The sequence below is a fragment of the Panicum virgatum genome, unplaced genomic scaffold (genome assembly GCF_016808335.1).
Source record: "Panicum virgatum strain AP13 unplaced genomic scaffold, P.virgatum_v5 scaffold_2378, whole genome shotgun sequence".
NCBI classification, from domain to species: domain Eukaryota; kingdom Viridiplantae; phylum Streptophyta; class Magnoliopsida; order Poales; family Poaceae; genus Panicum; species Panicum virgatum.
The window spans coordinates 1-20,630 of record NW_024376286.1 but is presented as its reverse complement, the minus strand read 5'-3'; the positions used below and the strand labels follow the sequence as shown (position 1 = coordinate 20,630).

At 42.6% G+C, this 20,630-nt stretch overlaps 3 protein-coding genes and 1 pseudogene across 3 annotated transcripts; all 4 read right to left on the bottom strand.

Moving 5' to 3' along the window:
• Positions 1-531: 531 nt before the first annotated feature.
• Positions 532-2,964, bottom strand: LOC120694043 (mRNA turnover protein 4 homolog). The gene is made up of 8 exons (XM_039977221.1): positions 2,814-2,964; positions 2,341-2,509; positions 2,032-2,122; positions 1,883-1,941; positions 1,728-1,788; positions 1,403-1,493; positions 1,247-1,323; positions 532-903 (listed from the first exon to the last, which is right to left on the bottom strand). Exons 1-8 carry the CDS (start codon positions 2,839-2,841, stop codon positions 781-783), a joined length of 699 nt encoding a protein of 232 aa, XP_039833155.1. The 5' UTR covers positions 2,842-2,964; the 3' UTR covers positions 532-780.
• Positions 2,965-3,428: 464 nt separating this feature from the next.
• On the bottom strand, positions 3,429-5,211 carry LOC120694042 (probable phytol kinase 2, chloroplastic). Its single transcript, XM_039977220.1, has 5 exons — positions 4,937-5,211; positions 4,576-4,643; positions 4,242-4,492; positions 3,991-4,105; positions 3,429-3,901 (listed from the first exon to the last, which is right to left on the bottom strand). Exons 1-5 carry the CDS (start codon positions 5,051-5,053, stop codon positions 3,727-3,729), a joined length of 726 nt encoding a protein of 241 aa, XP_039833154.1. The 5' UTR covers positions 5,054-5,211; the 3' UTR covers positions 3,429-3,726.
• Positions 5,212-12,785: 7,574 nt separating this feature from the next.
• Positions 12,786-14,691, bottom strand: LOC120694039 (putative Myb family transcription factor At1g14600). The gene is made up of 5 exons (XM_039977218.1): positions 14,105-14,691; positions 13,937-14,013; positions 13,740-13,776; positions 13,515-13,623; positions 12,786-13,400 (listed from the first exon to the last, which is right to left on the bottom strand). Exons 1-5 carry the CDS (start codon positions 14,409-14,411, stop codon positions 12,995-12,997), a joined length of 936 nt encoding a protein of 311 aa, XP_039833152.1. The 5' UTR covers positions 14,412-14,691; the 3' UTR covers positions 12,786-12,994.
• A 3,714-nt stretch (positions 14,692-18,405) lies between these two features.
• LOC120694051 lies at positions 18,406-20,622 on the bottom strand (annotated as a pseudogene).
• Positions 20,623-20,630: the final 8 nt, after the last annotated feature.

Sequence of the window (20,630 nt, the reverse complement as noted above, 5' to 3'; positions counted from 1 at the left end):
AGTTTGTAGTCGATGATAATGATGGCAGTTTCTGTGCACGAAATTGTGTCGGCAATATATTGAGTCTGCTGTGGCGACAAAATTTGATTGTCTGCATTTTTGTGAGGCGACTAATGCATGCTGACAATCAAGTATCGAAATGTAATGTGAAAGAGAATCATGTCTACTATTAGTGCACTTTCAAGCTTTTTTGTCCTAAGAGAATCATGTCTACTATTAGTGCTCTTTCAAGTTTTTTTTTTGCACTTCCAAGAGAATCATGTCTACTATTATCTGTTCCAAAATAAGTGCACTTTCCAGGGTTTTTTTTGGGTCCTAAGTCCATCTATCTTAAAACGTACTAGTCCTCAGAAGTAATACGTTTCTTGTGGAAGTAAGCAACGAGCTCCTTGGCAGTTAGAAGTAATACGTTTCCAGTGGAAGTATGCAACGAGCCAGTGCAATCACTCAACCACACGCAAAGCCAAGCGCTGCACATGTTTCACGAGATGCCAAACGCTTAACGAACGAACGACAAGCTCCCCAGCAACCGGATAAAGATTCAGCATTTTGCCATCGACCTACATTTAAGCACAAAACCCAAGTCACACACTGCACGGTCAGTAAGATCCACCTCTCAACTCCACATCTTGTTCATAAGATATACCAATCAGCTTACACCCTCCAACACTGCATCTTTCAAATTTCCAACATTCCGGGGTACATGGCCGCACACACAATACCAAAAACTGTCCCAACACAAGACAACAAGGCATCCTTGCAGAGGGGAACATAAAGATCTTAAGAGGAATCATCATCAGCTCCTAGGTGCGCCAAGCCTTCTTTGTACACTTCAAAGTCGTCACAAGACCAGCGGCACACAAGGTATAGCCGGAATGTTGCCATCTGTATCCCAAGCAAGCGCTGCGAGAGAGGAAACAAATGGGGCTCAGTGCAAACAGAGAGACAATCATACAGAAAAGGGGGGAAATGTTGGTTTCAGTGTAAAATGGACAGATGCACTTCCACAGTTACAATTGAGATGGTACGGGACTACTGGAGCACCCTAACAAAGAGCATTTCAGCAAGAACTGAGCTGCCAACCATGTCTTTATGGACACTCACCAGCCAAGGTATTTAATTTTGAGAAATGTGTGTAGAGTGTAATTATAGTGAAATTAAAAGATGGTCCTCTTAGTTCGATCAGCTTCATATTTAAATCAATTATGCAGGAAAGACTGCATAGTGTGCTCTATGCTGTTCTTACCAGAGTCTGTGCTGCTTCTGGTGAAAGGGGTTTTCCTTCCTCACACACTAAATGATCTGCAACTAACTCTACGACACCTGCAGCAACAATGTTGATTTTTTTAATAATTTTGCTTTGCAAGGTTAAGCATGTGTAAATGCAGGGTTGACTACAAACCTCTGTTCAAGCGAACTGGCAGTCCTTGCTTGCGTAGAAAAGGTTCCATTTCGTGTGTAAACTGTTCCAGAGGGCCTTCTTTAAGCTCCACCTGAGGCATTGTAAATTTTGTAAAACAAATTATACGAGAAACTAAAAATGGCATTGACATCAAGAAGAATAACACCTGAGACATCAAGAAGAATAAGTTTACTCTGTGTGTGTGTGTGTGTGTGTGTGTGTGTGATACTATATTATTATTAATACGTTAACACCAACAACCCAAACTTCCTAGCCTATCTGAAGAGCAAACTAGGGATACATGAAAAGCAAACCTAGAATATACCGTTTCTGTCGCAGTACTTCCTGTCCTTGCAAAATCATGCTCCTCGAAATCTCGAAACAGCCTGCAAGTACGATATACGATCATAATCAATCTTTATGCGAGCCAAAGCAATCGTAAAGAAAATGTAGTGAATGGCATTGAGATCCAGATATTACCTCTCAACATCATCCCTTGGAAGATTGGTAAAGAGCAGACCGGAATCACCTTGAAGGAACTAAACACAGCAAACTTACTTTGATCAAAAACTCATACCAGTGGTCTGGAATACAATGTCTACTGAATCCAGAAAAAAAGGACAACTCACCTTGGAAAGTTTGTGGAGGCCTGTTTTAGCTTCATCAGCAGGTGAACGCCCCAACGCTATCTGCATAACCTTCTTTCCAGCAAGAAATATCCTGGAAAAGAAAATGCAGCAGCTATAAACCTTAGGATTTTAAAGGCATGGCACCCTTGTATCAGGAGCAATGTGTTTCAGGGTTTGTGCACTATGTAGCAGCATAGCAAAGTTTGTTGGTATGAGTAAGCTGTGCAACATTGAATATTGCTTGGAAGAGAAAAAAAAACTTAAAATAAAATCAGTAAACAGAACAGAAGCAGAACTAGTGGTGGGTACCTGCTAGAGGATTTGAGCTGCTCCCTGAGATCCTTGAGCTTCTGATTCCTCATGTTATCAAAGGTGAAAACGTAGGCGCTGCTGTATTTCCCCACAGCATCTTTAATCTCGGCAACTACTTTGCCCTTGCGCTCTAAACCAGGCTTCTTCTTGGTCTTTGATAAGGTCACTGCGTGCAACCATCAGATATTTGGTGCGCATTAGCATAATTTACAAGAAACAGCTCTAGTTTAGTTTATTTTTGATGAGAAGAAGGTATCCTTGTCCGAAAGCTTAAATCTCTTCAGTCACGAATGCATACAGGCAACAGCAATTGGCGAGCCTAAAAAGCGAGAGAGATTCAAGCAAAGTTGCAGGAACTCCCCAGTTCATGTAGCATACTGAAGCCAGTACTAGTCCTAGTAGGAAGGCAACGAAGCGAGAGAGGTCAAGGGGCGGGATGGAGAGGAAGAGGTGAAAGGATGAAGGATCACCTGGGCGATTGCGCTTGGATTTCGGCATGGAGCTCCTGCTTCCTTGCGGCGGTCCTCTCCTCCCTCTGCTAGGGTTCCGGCTCGGCTATCTGTCCGGAGGCAAGTCAAGAAGGCCCTGGGCTCGGCTGCAGCCCATGGACTAAGTAGAGCCCACCCGACGAATTGATTCGACATCCTCAGCCTAATGGACCAAGTGTCTTTGCACTTTGGGCTGTAATCACCAAATATTAATTAAATGAATGAAATCCCGGTTTTCTCAAAAAAAAGAGAAGAAAACAAACTGCGAGATCGGACTTGCTATAATACAGTAACCAATTAGTAGGATTCTTTATCAGAAAGGCCTATTATTTCGGTTAGTTAGAGCATCGTGCAAATAACGTGAATGTTTTTGGTTCGAGACATGTAGGGGCCATTTTATTGTTCTTTTTGTTTTTGAAACCTTTTTTCTTTTTGCTAAGAAGAAATCTGAGAAAGTCTGCGCTGCCAAGACGAGCTGTTAACGCACCATTTTGCAGGACAATCACCAAAGTAAAATCAAATCCAGGTTTCTCAACGATCACAAACTCGTTGCAACCTCTGCTGCAATTTCCACCACCTTACGATCGAGCTTTGATCTTCAAAGGAATTAGAAAGTTATTCAATTTCCTTCTTTTTCTTCTTTCTTATTAATCATTTTCAAGCCACAAGAATGTTTGCTTACACAAAGACCACTGTCACGAAGAATCAGATACCGACATGACACGCATCAGGGGGATTCAATCAAGCAGCACTCCTCTCTCTATGCACTCTGCTTCTGGGCTGCGGCTACTTGCTGCTGCTGCTGCCTGCAAACACCATCTCAGAGATTGCTGAAATGATGCCGCTGCTGTCCTCGCTGCTCATGCAGCACAGGTATTTTGGCTCCAATGAAGTACTAGAAAACGAGGGCACCGACGAGCACAGATACAAGAGGAACCGTCAGGTTGTCGTCAAGGCGTGTGCTGATGGGCAGCGACTCAACTGCTGCAGCAAGGGATATGACACCAAAGGCACCAACCATAGCCCAGCTCTTGTCAACAAATCCGAAAATGTTCAAGTACCACATGTACCTGCCTCACATATATCTATCGCTGTTAGTTTCAGGTTTCAGTAAAAAGATATATATTGTCATATATATAGCTAGACTGATATTGCTTACAGCACTGATGCGTAGAAACCGGCCATGAACATTGCAATGCTGCCAGCATACGATTTCCCAGGGTTGTGAGGGAGCTTCACTTGTCCGAATCGTCTCCCAGATATGTCAGCAACACCTGATCACAAGGATATGATCAAAGAGGGACTTCAATTTGCCCCACAAAGATCGAGCAACCTCTTCTTATGTATGTCACTAACTACGTAATGAACAGGAACAACTACTTGTAATGGCAGCAAGAGCTATGCTAATACCATCTCCCGCACACAAATTGCAGATCACGGCGATTGAGATGGGGGATGTCCTCCAGAAGACTATTGTTGTCAGAGTTATAGCACACGCATAATACAGGGGGCCCTTGAGTAGTTCCCTGTAGTCCCCATGCCTGGTCATCGACTTAACCACGCCCTCATCTTTAACAACACCGAGCCCAATTACTGTCACCTTTATGATGTTGATTTCGATAATAAGCGGAGCAAGAAATGGGGCAAAGACATCATCTGAACTGCACGGGGCAAAAAGTTGTTGTTTTCAGGAAGGCAGATGGGGGCTACGGCTCCAACAACAAAGACCGACCTGATGAATTACCTGAACAAAGGCCACATGAGGAGATACACTAATCCAACAGTTATGTGCACCAGTTTCCTGCAAAGTTTCTAGAATAATGCCCGGCAAAAAGCCTAATCAATAATTCATCTCTCTTTTTTTGAAAAAAAAATGATAAGCTTAAGAATTACTATTAATTAATTGCAGATAAGGTTTCGAGTTTTCATGGTTCAGAATAGACTAGTAAAGCTGTTGTACTAGAGTTTGGTGGTTTATTTTGTGGTGAGGGTAGGAGCTCACTCTGGGCAGCTTCAATTCAAACGAATTGGAACCACAAGTTCACAACTCGAATCTGTTGCTAGCACAAGCAGTGGAAAAGCAAATTGCAGAGGACAGAGTTGACCTGTTCCAGCAGCGCGCGGTTGGCGACCTCCTCCCAGAAGCGGAGCACGACTGCCACGGCGAGTCCGGTGAGCACGGCGGCGCCGGCGTCGCGGACCAGCGGGCTCTCCGTCCACATGGTCCCCAATCAACTGTTGGTGTCTGTTTCTGCTGGAGCTGGACTGACCGGATGGATGCATCTGTTCCTCGCCTCGCCTGCCCGCAGCGACCTTTATCGTGGACTTGTCATGACCATAAAATAGGACAGTGTAGTTGAGGGTCTCTTCTCCTTCCTCCATCTCCCTTTCGTTATTTTTATTTTATTACATAAACAATGTTGATCAAATTGCACTATATTAGTATTACTGCTTGGTGCTCCATCACAAGCTGGACTGAGCAAGCCAACGTGTTGGGAAAACCATTATTTTTTACTAACAACTCTCTCTCCATTGATTCGGTGTGGTGTCCCGGAGCCATTTTACTAACAACTCTCTCTCCATGGATCAGTAAAAAAAATGAGTGCCGATTTTGGGAAATTGGAAATCTATTTACTACCTCTGTCTCAAAATATAACAACTTTTGACTTGATCAAAATCAAATCTTTTCATCTTTAACCAATAATATCTCTAAAATAATTATTTTTAAATAGAAAATGGTATAGGTTGTGATAGTTGGTTTCACTATAAATAAACTGATATCACTTTTATGTTATCAATCTTTATAGTCTTTTTTTTACCATCTACTATCAAAGTTTAAAAGACTTGATTCGAAGAAAATCTAAAAATAGTTATATTCCGGAATAGAGGTAATAATAGTATTTGATAAATGCTACGTGCACCCGAATACCCGATGGTGGAAACCATGTCGCTGACTTGGCAAGGCATGCATTTCAAAGCCAATAACTGCATTTGGCTTTTGCTTTGCCGATACTCTCTCTATTCATAGATGATAGTCTTTATTTCAAAATCTGAAAATTTCAATATTGATTGTCTTATTTGAGCCCACTCACCCATTAGGCCAGTCTCAGTGGGAGTGTCATCGACACAGTTACCAAGACAGAAAACTTGAGAACTGTGTCAGTGGAGTGTCATGGTGATGACACTCCTCTCACATGTCATGACACTCTCTCTTCTCTCTCCTCACACTATTGGTACATGCTAGCAAATTTAATGTCCATGACACTCCTATAATACTCCTACTGAGATTGGCCTTACCTCTCGGGTCCTACACCCATTAAATGCGTAGGAGTAAATTTGTGCCTTGGCAAACGATGCAACCGGCTGCATGCAGGAGGGGCATTAAAGAATATTTATTTTCATGAGGTTTAAGCATTAAAGATCGTATTTTTTCACTAGGTAAATAATGATAGGATAAGTAGGATTGATAAGTAACGTTTTTTTCTTTTGCCTTAGTCATTGTGCCCATCTCAAATAAGACTATCATTTGTGAATGGAGGTAGTATCTCCGTGAATGGAGGATGAAGCACATCTAGGCCCATAGATGCACATGGTAAGTTTTGGTGATTAATGACAACTGTATGCGACTAACGTATGTTTTGAAGGAAAAATCAATTATCATTTATGTCTCATATGAAATGTGAAAGGAGACCCCTCAGTTCAAACAATCATGCGTGACAAGAACTCATTTTTAAAGATTAAGAACCTTTCTAGTGTCGAGTGTTACAAGGAGATGGAGGACACTTGATTTAGTTAAGGTTTTATAGTTTTTAGTTCTTGACCGTACTATTAAGAGGGATTCTTGAGTTAGTAGCTCGATCCAAATCGAATTGGCCCTAGAAACCTTGCACACTCGCTCAAACTCAGGCCATGACAGCTCAAAACGTCAAGAAAACATTTGGAAGAACAATAACTCGAAGAAGGAATCAACTACAAGTCAATTCAGCAGAAAATCAGCAAAAAATAGTTGCACCGGTGAAACCGACGCCAGGGCGTCGGTGCAACAGAAGGGCATCGGATGCACCAATGCCTAGGTTCCGGCCTAATGCTGCCGTGCAAATGGAATAAAGTTGAAAATCTCTTCTACACCGGATAAACCGATGCAACTCCATCGGTGCATCCGAAGTTCATTTTAACTGTGCAGATGGAATCAAGTCTGAAACTCTTACTGCACCGATTTAACCGACGCCTTCAAGATAAGCATCGGTGCAAGCACTGTACTATTGACCAGAGACGATGTTTTGGTGAAATCAAAACTTCCTTCAGCACCGGTTTAACTAATGCCACATCGGAGCATGCATCGGTGCAATGACGCAAAACCTGCACACTGTGTCAGATTCCAACGGCTACTATTTGGGCACAGAGAGACCGGTTTAACCGACGCCTACCCACCAGTTTAACTGATGGTTCCGACTTTTTGTGCAGTGGACATGTAACGGCTATGCGGTCTTCTCCACCATATATAAGTTGACCCCCTGACTTATTTATGATGTCTTTGACGCATTGAATACCTGAGGCCACCCTAGAGAAGAGAAGAGAGTGCTTTGAGCCATGAGATGAAGATCTAGAGCTTGAATTTGATCCAAACTTGAAGAAAACAACCACTTCATGGGTAGCAAGTGTGCTTGAGCTTAGGGCCATCTTAGTGAGGATCAATTGAAGTCTTGAGAGCTTGTTACTCTTGGTGTTTGACGGCACCTAGACGGTCTTGGTGATCGGGAGGTTGTGACGGCCCAGGTTTTTAAATAGCCAATTCAGGGTTATTAGCACTAAATCATGCATCATTAAATAGGAAACCTTGAATTAATGCATGTGTATGCATTCATGTTTATGTGTATGTGTGTCTGTGTGCATTTGAAAACAGGAGAGAAAACTTAAATAATTTCTAAAATGATGCAAGTTTACATATGAAATTGCATTGGCATATCACTAACGTCATGATAAATCAAAGTCAAGATGAAGTCAAAGTGAGAAAATGAAATTTTGTACATGAAATGACGAGTTCTTCAAATCAAAGATTTTAAATGTTTAAAATATCTTTCAAATTGAAACAAACAGGTTTTAAAAATGAATTTTAAATCGTTGCTCAAATGAACTTTTGCCTAAAACCAAAGTTATAGAGTTTTAAATGGCGAACAACTTTCGTGTTCAAAGTTTTTCGAGTTGCTACACAAAAATGGAAGAAAAAGTTGATTTCCGAAGCATATACGACATTTTCAAATACATTCAAATTTCAATTTTTATGTTTCAAACCAGTGTTCAAATGAAAAAGTGCCTAAAACAAAAGTTCTAGATCTCGAAATTTTGAACAACTTTGGTATTCAATAGTTTTTCATTTGAGGCCAGGAAGAAGGAGAAAAACTGAATTTACAAACTGCATTTTGGAACTTCGACTTAATTACGAGACTGCCATCACCTCCATCTCCTCTGCTCGCGCCGCCGCAGCTTCTTGGCGTCCGCGTCCACGCGTCGCAGTGCCGCTGCCCTCTTCGCCGCTTAACCATTCGATGAAACCAAGTTCGTTTTCTCTTCTCCGTTTCGCCTCTTCCAGAGCCAAACTCCCTCCTCCCCGTCGCTCAGCGCACCGCCGGCGCCATTGCCGCCGGTCCTGCTCCGTGGAAGTTCCCTCTCCGGCCCTCCGCTACCGCAACCGCTCCCCCAGGAAGCTCTTCCTCCTCCCACTGATGCTCACCAGCTCGTTCCCCGCTCGCCCTCGCCGGCACAGAGCTCCCACCGCCGCCATGGTTGCCGCCGCCTCCTAGCTCGCCGTGGAGACCTCTCCTCCGCCCTTCCTCGCCCCCAAAAGACCCCGCAGACCGCTTCCCCATGGCCACGTGAACCTCCTAGGCCGGCCACCGCCGCTCCCCTTCGCCGGAGCGCCGCCGCCGTGCGTGGCTCCGCCGGAGCCGCTGCTCCGTGGCGCCACCTTCTCCGGCCGCTCCCAACCCTGTCCGAGCCCAGGGGCGGAGACAGGGGGGCGGGCAGGGGCCTGGCCCCCCTATCATTCCCAAATTTCCATTGTAAATTTAAATTTTGATTAAATTTTTATATAAATTTGTATGGTTGGCCCCCTCTAACAATGAAAAAATTGCCATCCTGGCTCCGTCCCTGTCCGAGCCCACCAGCAGGTTGCTCTCACCGCCCTCTTGCTCCTCCCCTGTTCCCCCTCGCCGCCGCCGGCCGGACTCGCCGAAATATGGCCGGCCGCCGCCTCCTCAGTTCCTGGCTCCAGCCAGGGGCATGTCTGTGAGTCCCCAATTCTTTCCAGGGGCCCAACTGCAAAGTTCTGTTTTCTTTTTCTTTTGTTTTCAAAAACAGCAAAATTGTAAAATTGATATAAATTTGTAGAAAAATTAGAAAAATGCAAACTAAACTGTTCTGAGTTCCTTGTGACTATATCTACAACTTTCGTTACATTCACTTTTTAGTTTGCTCAATAGTTTTTGCTCTATTTAAAATACAAAGAAAGTGTAGCTTTTATTATATCTCAAGTTACATGCATGATCTGTTGGCCATTTTTTATCAGTGTGTTACATGTTAGATGCGTAGCCTTGTGTAAAAGTTTCGTGGACATTTGACATGCCTAGCTATCAGTTTATTTAAATCTTGCTTTGTGTCTTGTTTAATTAGTTTTGTCTGTACATGTTATATAACTTGGTTTCATGAGCTCAAACTTTTACAGAATCTTTAAAGGGATGTTTAGTTACTGTACAAAAATTTTGAGAATTTTTAGATAGCTGGAACCAGTCCAGCTAACTAATAGTATGGATATTTACACTAAATCAAGAAAAATAGTTCCTTTGCATGGGAAAAAATCTGATATTTTTACCAGAGCTGTTATTTGAGTACTGTATCTTGCTGGAAAAATTTGAACCTCTGAAACTCAGTAGAACTATTTGTGGAAATTATTTTTGTTTACTGCAGTTATACTTGTACTACTTTTCATGCACTGTACAATGCTTGTTTAATTGTGAAAAATTTATGGCAAGCTCATCTTTAGGTAGACAACACTCAGTTAAAATTTAATTACTATTACTTGCACCATTTGACCTATACAATTTAACCTTTAGTTAGGAGAAACTTTATTGTTGAATTGCACATTGGCGGGCTAGTCTTTGTTAAGGTGCTGGTGTTGCATGACTTAGCAAGATTATGAAAACCACCCGTTCCTCTTGCGAACTAAATTGTGTTAAATTACTACTCTATAAATGACTACCCAAGAAATGTTAATTAAGAAGTTTCACATCCAAACTCACATCATGTTGGACCACAATTTTATCGTGAAGAAAAAATAATAACACCTAAATCGCTAAACAACTCGGAACTTTGCATTCATACATATGCATTGTTGCATTTCATTTAGGTACGATAGATGAACCACATGAAGGATGTGATGTTGGAGCCGAGCCAGAAGACGGTGAATGGTGGACATGTCTAGAAGATAGATGGATGGACCCCGATGTGCACGACCAAAGGAAGATGCTCACTGAGCAACTATCCTTTAACTAACACTGACCTAGTGTTAATCCCAGCCAAGTTCTGGGGCATCAATTCCAGTATTTTAAATGCTATACCAATTTATGTTCCTATTATGTATATGTGCACTTAAGTTTACAGGAGTTGTCTGGAACCTTAGTTGCATGATTCCTAGGTTCCCTCAGTTGATCTACTAGTATGTGTAGGTCATTAGTACCGCCATGCTAAATAGGACTCGGTAGAAGTCGAGTGATTTCCTGTCACCCGCGAGAGTTAGGACCTTTTGGATTATGGAAAAGTTATTGAGGATGAATCAATGTGGAAAGGAAATGGAGACCGGGCGGAGATGAGTTTGGCTAAGGATATGAATTGGATGGAAAGTACGTCTCCGCCTGTGTCAGTTGAGGACCGATCTGTTGTGGCAGTGTTGATCGAGGATTGAACAGTACTAATCACATGCCAGAAGTAGGAGGTAGTAGAAACCGGTAAGCTCAGTACCATATGCACACTGGTAGTATGAACTTGATACTGTCTTCCCAGTGGTGCTAGTGGGTAAACTCATGGTTGACCCTTTGTAGGTAACGGTGGGGCTAGCAGTCCCGAGTTGCACGGCAGTTCAGCTATTCGGTGTGCATATAGGAAACGTGTGTGTTAGGTCCACCTTGCAAGGTTTAAAATCGGATCGATTCGCCGTGACTCGCGGATATGAGAGCCTTGATCTCTTTGTCACATCGTAGTAAGAAATTGAAATGAGGATGGAATGATGATGCTATTCTTGGAGGATTAATTTGATATACTATGCTTGTTCTAGATATTCTTGCAAACCTAGTTAATACTTGCTACATTAAACTTGAGCTAAAATGGTGAAAGTAAGGACTCATTTTTAGATGCTTTTTGGCAAAACAAACTCTTCAAGCCAAAAGCCTTACATGTCTAGATAATGGGCTAAGTATACCCTTAGTCGGGTAAGCCTTGCTGAGTATTAGTATACTCAGCCTTGCTTGTGGCTTGTTTTTCAGGTGGTACATTTGAGGATATGGATGACGTCATGTACAGACTTCATCATGACGTCTTATTTCATCGTTAAACTATCGTTCGTTTTCCGTCACACTTGAACTCTGTATTTTCTTTTGTAAGATTCAAACCCGGTTTGTAATAATAATTCAGTTTCATACTCTGTTCTGTAAAATTTGTGGAATGTTGCATTCTCTGGACTGCTTTGTCGATCCTGTTTCAAGTGGTTTAATCGGGAATTTACCCGACAGCACTGCCGGATTACTCCGTTTTAAGTGCGTGTTAACCCTGATTGCTGTTTCGGTGATGGTTAGCACACTTAAGCCAGATTAATTTAGGAGGGGCTGCCACAAAGGTTCTTGGTGAGCTCTTGGAGTTTGTGGGAGTCCCAAGAAGTGAAGATTGTACACGGTGTGAAGCTCGCCTTTCCGGAGATGGAGGAAGAGCATTCTTAGTGGAGACTTACTTCTTCGTGGGGTAAGGGAGCGATACCCTTAGTGGGTGCTCCAACGTGGATTAGGAGGGAGCGACAACTCCTTCGTGGGGTAAGGGAGCGATACCCTTAGTGGGTGCTCCAACGTGGATTAGGAGGGAGCGGCAACTCCTCGATACCACAGGAAAAAATCATGTTGTCTCGTGTCCTTTGTATTTACATTCTAGCATTTCTCATTGTTTGTGCTTGATCTCGCTCTTGCTTGATTGCTCATTGTCTAGAAGTTTTTCATGCTAGTATGTTCTATTGACTAGGTTGCTTATTTGTTAGTGTGATCATCTCTAAGGAAAAAGAGCATGTTAGTGTGTTTACTGACCTAGGTTGATGATGCTAGTGTGCTCTAGTTGATAGGTTCCACCTTTGTAGATTGGGCAACAGTAGTGTTAGGTTAAGGACTTGATAGAAATTTGAAAAAGTCACAATTCAACCCTATGGGCCTCGATACTTTCAGAGGATTGATAAATGCTACCTGCACCCAAATAGCCGATGGTGGAATCCACGTGGCTGACTTGGCAAGGCATGCATTTCATAGCCGATAACTTCATCTTGGCTTTTGCTTTGCCGATAGGGTATCTCTCTAGTCAGTTGCTGGGTAGCTGATATACTACTTGGAGCTATAATTTTTATAATTATATTTTCTCGCACCTATTTTCATATTGTTTTGTAGAATAACTTTTTTTAAGAACGCTACTACACACATAAACCATTTGGGTACAACTTGATCTAACGGTCACATGTTATGCGTGTGCGTGCGCACATAATTATTAAAAATAAGTGTTCTCTTATTAAGGACACACATTACTTGAACTTGAACAACATTCGACCTATCGAAGTCCTTTGGCCGGTATGGTTAAAAGAGAACATCGAAATTAAAATAAATTCAGACGTAACCACTTACAAACATATATAGCTAAACTAAAAAATTCAACATATGTATAATATATGTCTAAGATATATATTTAATTATTTATATGCATACGTGTCTTCCTCTACATACATGGACAAGTACCACAAGATATCACTACATCGCACTAGATCATATGGTGAGATCAAGAGTACTTGTCCTTTGTTGGATGAGCTTTTCCTTTGTCCATACTGACACCTAGGACAATGCTGCCACTACTGGTCCTCGCTGGAGGAGCTAAGGTGATGAGAAGAAAGAAAGAGAGAGCCCAGTATCAGTAGCACTCTCTACTTCTTGATCTCTGTCGACATTCTCCTCGTCTTCTCTGCCCCAGCTAGAACGTGATCTCTTTATTCTCTTATCCCGCCGTGGCCCAATATCCAATGTGAGTTCGAGGTCAAGAGGATCATTGTTGTTCTCCTCATCGCGCAGCAGTCGTATTTGATTGTCCGTGGATCGATCATTTTGATATGATGAACACCCTTGAAGAATCGAAGCTCCAGTAACAGACTGAGCTCGTGTTCCAAGGAATGGGTCGGCTTCAGCTGCTGATGAGTAGTAGTAGGGTTTCGATCCAAGAACATGGTGACCATGAAGCCAGTATGGTTGGTGGAAATTGTTCCAATGAGGCCATGCACCAAACCTAGTTCATTGGTTACAAATCAATAATGAGAACAAGCTAATAGTTCTGGACTGAATTTAGTGTGGGTTTTGCTTGCAAGCGTTCCATGAGCAGCCAATGCAAGGATCCAACTACCTTGCTGACAATAGGGTAGCACCAGTCTGGCCGTGATGCAAGGAAAGATGGCCGTGGTTGTACACTTGTCCCCTCTCTTGCGACTGATGATCGTCTCTCCATGAAATCACTGCAAACGACACGAGTAATAAAAAAAATATCTACCAGGTCAGCAGAGTTATTTATACATGTATTAAGTATTAATAACAGAGACGAGATGTTTGTCCATGCATGAATTAGTCTTACCCTGTCCCGAGTCGTCAATCTTCTTGCTCCTATACATCTGAAAATCACCAAAAACCGAAAAAAGGCTGGAAGGTTGGGATATGAAACAAGTAGTAAAATTAGGTGCAGATGCAAGTCTATCCATTGGAGCACACATGTGCATAATGAAGAAAGGGTGGTGAACTGAAGAAGATCGATGTGCAGATAGATAGATATACTTGGAGGTGGCTCTTGACATGGCCTATGCTGAGCCCTTTAACGTTCATCAGCTGAAGAACGAGCTTGGGAGTTGCACCTACAACCAGACATGCATGAAACAGAAGATGTGATAAAGATTAAAGGACTGGCTGGGCATGAACCTATCGGAGTCGGAGGTGATCTCTTACGATGTTGGCCGCCGAGCCTGTCGACGGCGCGGAGGAAGCAGTGGTGCAGCTCCGGCGTCCAGCGGAGGCGAGGGTTCTTTGAGCGGACGTAGGGGCGCACCGACGATGGCGAGGCGGCGGTCTTCCGCCTGCTGCTGTCGCCGGCGCCGGCTTCATCCAGCTCCACCGTGCTGCTATTATTGCTGGTGCTCCCGTCGTGAGGATCATCGGCGGCAGCAGCAGCAGCAGCAGCATCCTCCGACGACTGCAGCTGATGATCCGTCGTTGCAGAGCTGTAGTACTCCAAGTCTTTGCTACTTCCCTCCATGAGCTGAGGTCGTCCAAGTAGCGGTGGATCTAACTAACTCTCAGAAGAAGCTAATAATAAGAGGGAAAAGAGACTCAGAGAGGGCCAGTAAAGGTGCGTGAGGTCATGGATCATTCTATCTATCCATCTGACTAATGTAACTAGCAGATACATATATGTCTGCATATGGGATGGGCGTGTGATCTGAGAGAGATGCATGACAGGTGATCGATCCATCTCATATTTATATAAATGGGTTTCTGAAAAAGAAGCTAGCTAGCCAGCTAGCTATCTCATCAAGAGAAGAAGTTGGGAAAAAGGTGACTACAATTAATCGATCCTACTAACTGACAACCTTGCTTGTAGAAAAAATAGTACTGAGTGGACTATAATCAGCAGTACGTTGCCCTAAAGTCTTTGGCTTCTGAATATTATTGGTCATGTCCAGTAGTAACTAATATTTTGGTCTGTAGCAGGCAGCTTTAGCTCTGCACGTCTCCATCGATCGCCTGCTGGTAGCAGGAGCAGTGTAGACGACTGACTAGAGGAGAGGCCGGAAGCGAGAATGAAGAAATATAATTCGGTTCGTGGGAATAATTGATTCAAGGATGCATGCATGACCGGAAAGTTTAGCTCATCTCGATAAGCCGATGGTAGGTGGTTTCAGAATGAAGAGTAGAGTGCCTTTTTAATAAAAAATTGGGATCTTTAGAAAAAATCGGTCATGCATGTCTACAGTATCCAAGTACGGTTCTTAATAAAAATTCGCCACTCTCGGGAACACATGCATGTGGTTAGACTCATTTTCTTTCAGTGGTAATATAATTTTGCTACCTTCGGTTCAAACAAAATTTTCATATTACCTTACAATTGTATGGCCAGACAACAACAACAACAGAAGCAGTACGTATGTACTTGAAAGATGCATGCCACTAGTAGATCGCCAATCATATTCATATGGATAAATGTACAGTGACTGCTAGTGTGTCTCCTATATATTAGCACTTATGGCACACGGGACACCTTAACTAAAATTTGGTTGAACGATGCATGTAAATTAATAAGCTCATGCCACTTTATCTTTTTGGTACGTCTTGTACACAATCAATTAATTCCTCTTTTGACCCTTGTTTCTACATATTTCCAAAATTCTTAAGAGAGCGATATCTCTACCACGCGCATCTAGTACCTTTTAACAGTGTACATGTTAGTTGTTGCCTGCTACTATTGATCATCATATCTCTCATAAATTTGTTTCCTTTCCTTCTTCTTTACCTTTTTTTATTGAATACGCAAAACATTTTCGCATCTTTATTGTTAAGGTAGAAGAAAGTAACCATACAAATGATGTGCTTTTTGAAAAATAAAATCATGACAACTTGGGATATATGATTGGGGTTACATGCATGCATGTGTATACGGCTCAGCTGTGTTGAATGATCAAATAATTATCGATCACACACACCAATCATGTGCAGTACAATTAAAGTGACATGCGCGACTATGGTGTCAGTTTAGAATTAGTCTTATGTATAAGCTACTTCAATTCGTTGGCTGTGGCTTCTTCTGCATGTAATGTCACCTCGTCCAAATATAATTCTGGCTAGACACGTGATCAGGGAACAAGAAACATCTTTGTCAGCGTGTTGATACATTCACTCAACCACTAATCCATTTGTCCAGCAAAATCATCCACCTGACCTGTGTGTGTTGCCTGCGTCAAAGCTTGGTGGCTGCCTCACCTGCACTTGCTGAAAAAAACTGCGATTGATCTGTACACAGAACCTGGATAGAAATGTCCCTTCTCCTTTGAAAATGGAAGGTGCCGCTCTGTTCTGTGGTGTCACAACATTGTTCACTACCCATGCAGTCCAATTAATTTCAGTTTGAAATCAACAACGCAAATGTTCCAGAATATATATTGATGAATGAAAACGATGGATCTATTAGTCTGCCTCCAAACAATAGTTCTCCTTGTCCAACAAATGTATGCACGTGACAAAGGGGCTACTCTGGAGTTCATATCGGTAAGACTAGTTAGACATCCACTATGCAACAGATTCATTATGATGACAATGGCTGAGCATTGCCCATTCATACCAACTTGGTGGCAGTCTGCCCGCGGATGGGCATTTAGCATCTGCATCTGCCGTTCCTACTTTTCTGCATCTGCACTATCTTAGCTTGGCAACAATGTTCGTTTCCGACTACTACTAGTCTATTAGCACAGATCTTTGTACAACACAATTTCATCAATTCTTGTCCAGAACATTCAGACCAGCATTCAAAACTAAAGCTCCCTATCTCTTATGATTTTTCTTTTCCCTTTTTGTGCTTTACAAGTCAAAACATTAAATCCACAACGTAGTACAAACAATTTCTCACTTACAGTGTCTGAGGGCCCTTTTGAGAGGGAGGCGGAGAGAGATGGCTAGATAAGCTCTTGCCACAAGTATTTGTGTTGATGAGAAGGTATTGCCAATGAAATTAGGGAAAATAACAGTTCCTTATAAACTCAGCCTACAGGGGGAAGACACCCCCGAGCATTGAAGAAGAAAAGACCTCTCACTCAGGCCGAGAAAACTATCGAACCCCTACCCACCCTTACACGGGGTGACATTACTCGTGTGAGTATGGGTCGGGACCTTCATTTGGTGCTTTGGCGTGGGGGCCGACGAGGGGATTTTTTTTAACCCCAGCCTGAAATTCGCTCCCACCATGAGTCAAACTTGAACCTGAGGAGTGCTACTGACTACTGAGGCCACCTAACCAATCCGACTAGGTATCCATTGGCATAACATTCCTTTATCATGATCAAACTATTTCAAGACGTGGCAGCAAAATAATGTGTTTCATTGGTAACTTCAGTGACTCTCTAGAGAAAGACAAGGGAAACATCTATGTGTAACAATTGGTTGGCACAACTACACCAATCTCTGCAAAACTCCGAAATTTCCAAAGATCACACTCAGTTTGTTGTCAAGATTTCCAGCAACAAAAAAAGCATGTGGCTGAACTCCTAGATCGTTGAGCGGCTTTAGAGGTATATCAAAGGTATCAGCAAATGCTGTCACCTGTCACTGCTATGTCACAAGATCATTTTCAGAGTTATTGAGGCCACAAATTCTCAATTCTGTTGTGACAGTGGTCCAACCAAGCGGCATATAAAAGACCTGTTACTAGGGATTCTAATTCCTTCCTACATGTTTATACGATCATAGGATCCATTCCAAAATCTGGTAAAAAAGACTTTGCTACATAATTTTTTGAGACACTAGAACTTCACATCAGGGGCAGATCCGCAGATAGTGTTTAGAGCACCTCATTAGCACCTAGCAGGTCCGAGCCCTCAAAAAAAAAAAAGCACCTACCAGGTCCGAATTCTCTCGGGAGCAATGTCAGGGTTGATCTCCTCACCTGCAAAGACGGGTTTTGGAGGTTTTCCTATGGTTTGAATTCTCACGGGAGCAAATTTTAGGGTTGGTGTTAAACGAAAATTTCCTCACTGCCAAAGATGGGTTTGGAGGGTTTTTCTATGGTGGGAGACGTGTTGGGGTGTGCGCTTGTTTCTACTCCAGCTAATAATTCTTCAGGTGTAGTAGCCGTGTAGTGTAACGCACAAGGGTCTAGTGTTAGTTTTCTAGCCTCGGTCAAATTTTGACAAACACACCAATCAGGACTTAATTGTTAGTTTTTAGCCTCTGTTTTCTTTTGAAAGAAATTTCTAGCCTCCGTCAAATTCTGAAAAAACATGCCAATCAGGTGTAGCTGGCGAGAGTTTTTTTTCTTCCAAAAAGCAGCCCTGTAAATTCCCTCTCACGAGGATTCGAACCCTAGCATGCTTGGTACTACCCAGTTGCTCTAACCACTAGGCTAGAGGCACTTTACTTACAAGTCACAACATCAAATCCGCAGCCCGGAACAAGTAATTTATCACTTAAGAGTGTGCAAGGTAGCTCTTGTCAAAAGGATAAAAAAATCAGAATAGTGGAGGGGGGAAATACAACTATTCATCTTGATGTGAACATATTGCCAATGAAATTAGGGTGAAGCAAAGTTTAACTGTATGCCCGGCTTTCCCTTATCATGGTCAAACTGTTTCAGGATGTGGCAGTAATTTATCTGGACAAGAGGAGAAACACTTGTTTAGAGCAAGTAAGAAAACAAAATAACGTACTTCATTCACAAATTCAGTGGCGCAGCTGTACAATGTCAAGGGCAAACCTCTATGCGAAACAATCTGGTTGGCAGGACTACACCAAATCCTGCAGAACTCCTGAACGTTTGTAGGAAGTCAGTAAGGGGAAATTTCCGTAGATCACACTCAGTTAATTTACCAAGATTTCCAGCACAGACAAATGGCATGGCCATGAATTCCTAGATCCCTGAGTGGCTTCAGAGGTATATCAAAGGAGAGGTCTGCAAATGCTGTCACTGCTATGTCACCACCAGGACCAATTAGCTCAGGACAACTGGAACTACCATTTTCAGAATTGTTGGGGTCACAGGTTCTGAATTCCCTTGCTTCCTAGTCCTCTTGTTTTGAAGCCTAAGAGTGACGATGGTCCACCCAAGCGGCATATAAGAGACCTGTTACCCTCCCAAGTAAAACCTTTCTGAAAGTGGTGAGACAGATCCTGTGGATCCCCTTTCCAATGGATGGATGACTCCTGCCGCAACTCCAGCATTTGAGAGCACTATTAAGCACACCCAGAGGCAACGCCACTCGAAGATCGAATTCCTGACAGTGAACCATGAAAAGAATGAATATGTTTCACCTCAAATCAGTTCAGTTATTAATAAGAAAAGTACTGATGTACAGTGCATTAGATTCTAGGAAATAGATGTGATGAAATCAGAAGTTTGAACAAGATGTTTTTTGTGCAATGAGAAAGGACTGGACAAAAGGAATCTACCATTTGGGTGCTTTAACAGAGCATAGAAATTTGAAAGTTTTTGGACCTTGGCCCGTGGTCAGATAACAAAATGTATATCCAAAGGGAGAAATGTAGACTGAGCATAGTTTGCATTGTTTGTATTGATCATGAAGTTGGCAGAGCTGGAGGCGCAAATACAATACAGATTATTGAAGAAAAAAGCAATAATAAGGGTTGTTCAGGATTCAATTAAAAGGTGTAGTGTGTAAACTCTAGTTTTCAAGGAAGGCAAAGGATATAGCACAAAAGAAGTCAAGATATACCTGTCTAAGAAACCGTGAGCATCTGCTCCCCGGTGCAAGACCTCCTACTTGAGAAGACGACAGAAAAAGCATATCCACGTGTAGGCCTTATGCTTGAGTCCCTTTGGTCAACCGTGTATGCATACTTAACAGAGGACAAAAGGCTATGCCCTAACTGTTCTTGTACAGAATTGGATGACCTGCGTGCTGGATCAGTTAATTTTCGCCATGTCAAATTGTAAGCAAGGGTTGTGGTTCATGGTGGAGAGCAAGCCAACAGAAACGCCCATCAGGTGTTCTTTGAGTGAGGACTTTAACCAGTCCTCGGACAGAAATGATATTCTAGCCACCAGCGGAGTTGGTATCGCTCCGATTCTAGGCATTCCACTCCAGCACTTAGTTCTGTTGTCTTATCTAATTCAAGGGCACCTGCTGCATCCCAGGTCTCACAGTATCCAAATAGGTTCTTCAACTTCAGTGAACCTTCAAGTGAACATGACCGAGTCTGCAAAAATGTTTACATGGCAAAAAATAGGTGAGACTTGAGAAAGCGTATTTGGGAACCAATTGGGGTCATCCAGCTGAAGGTTCACCAATCATCCAAGACATTGTGCCGATACTAGCATACACCAGCTATTATCAAAATTATGTAGCATGGGCCTTGTCTAATCATTCTGAAAGCAAGCGAATCAGCAAAATCCGCTTAATTGTATTGAGCAGCAGTCCTAAGATTGCACTGTCCATGAAAACACCATCTTTTAGTTCAAATTAGCTTAGATTCTGATTGAGGGTCTCTAAGCCGATGCAAGGGTTAAAGAATGCAAAGCCTAATGTAAGTAGGCGAAGAAAAGCAGTAAACTGGGTGCACTTGAATACCTTATGACCATGGATCAAGCAAGACAGTCATCAATTTTGTAAAAAAAAAAAAGGAGACTTTTTTGCTGGATGTGCACCTGGGTGGTGGCGAAGACGCCGAATTCAGCGGCAGCGCGGCCGCGGGCCTCTGCGACGTCAACAAGTACGACGACGCGCGCTGCCGGGGATCCCTGACGGAGCCGCGT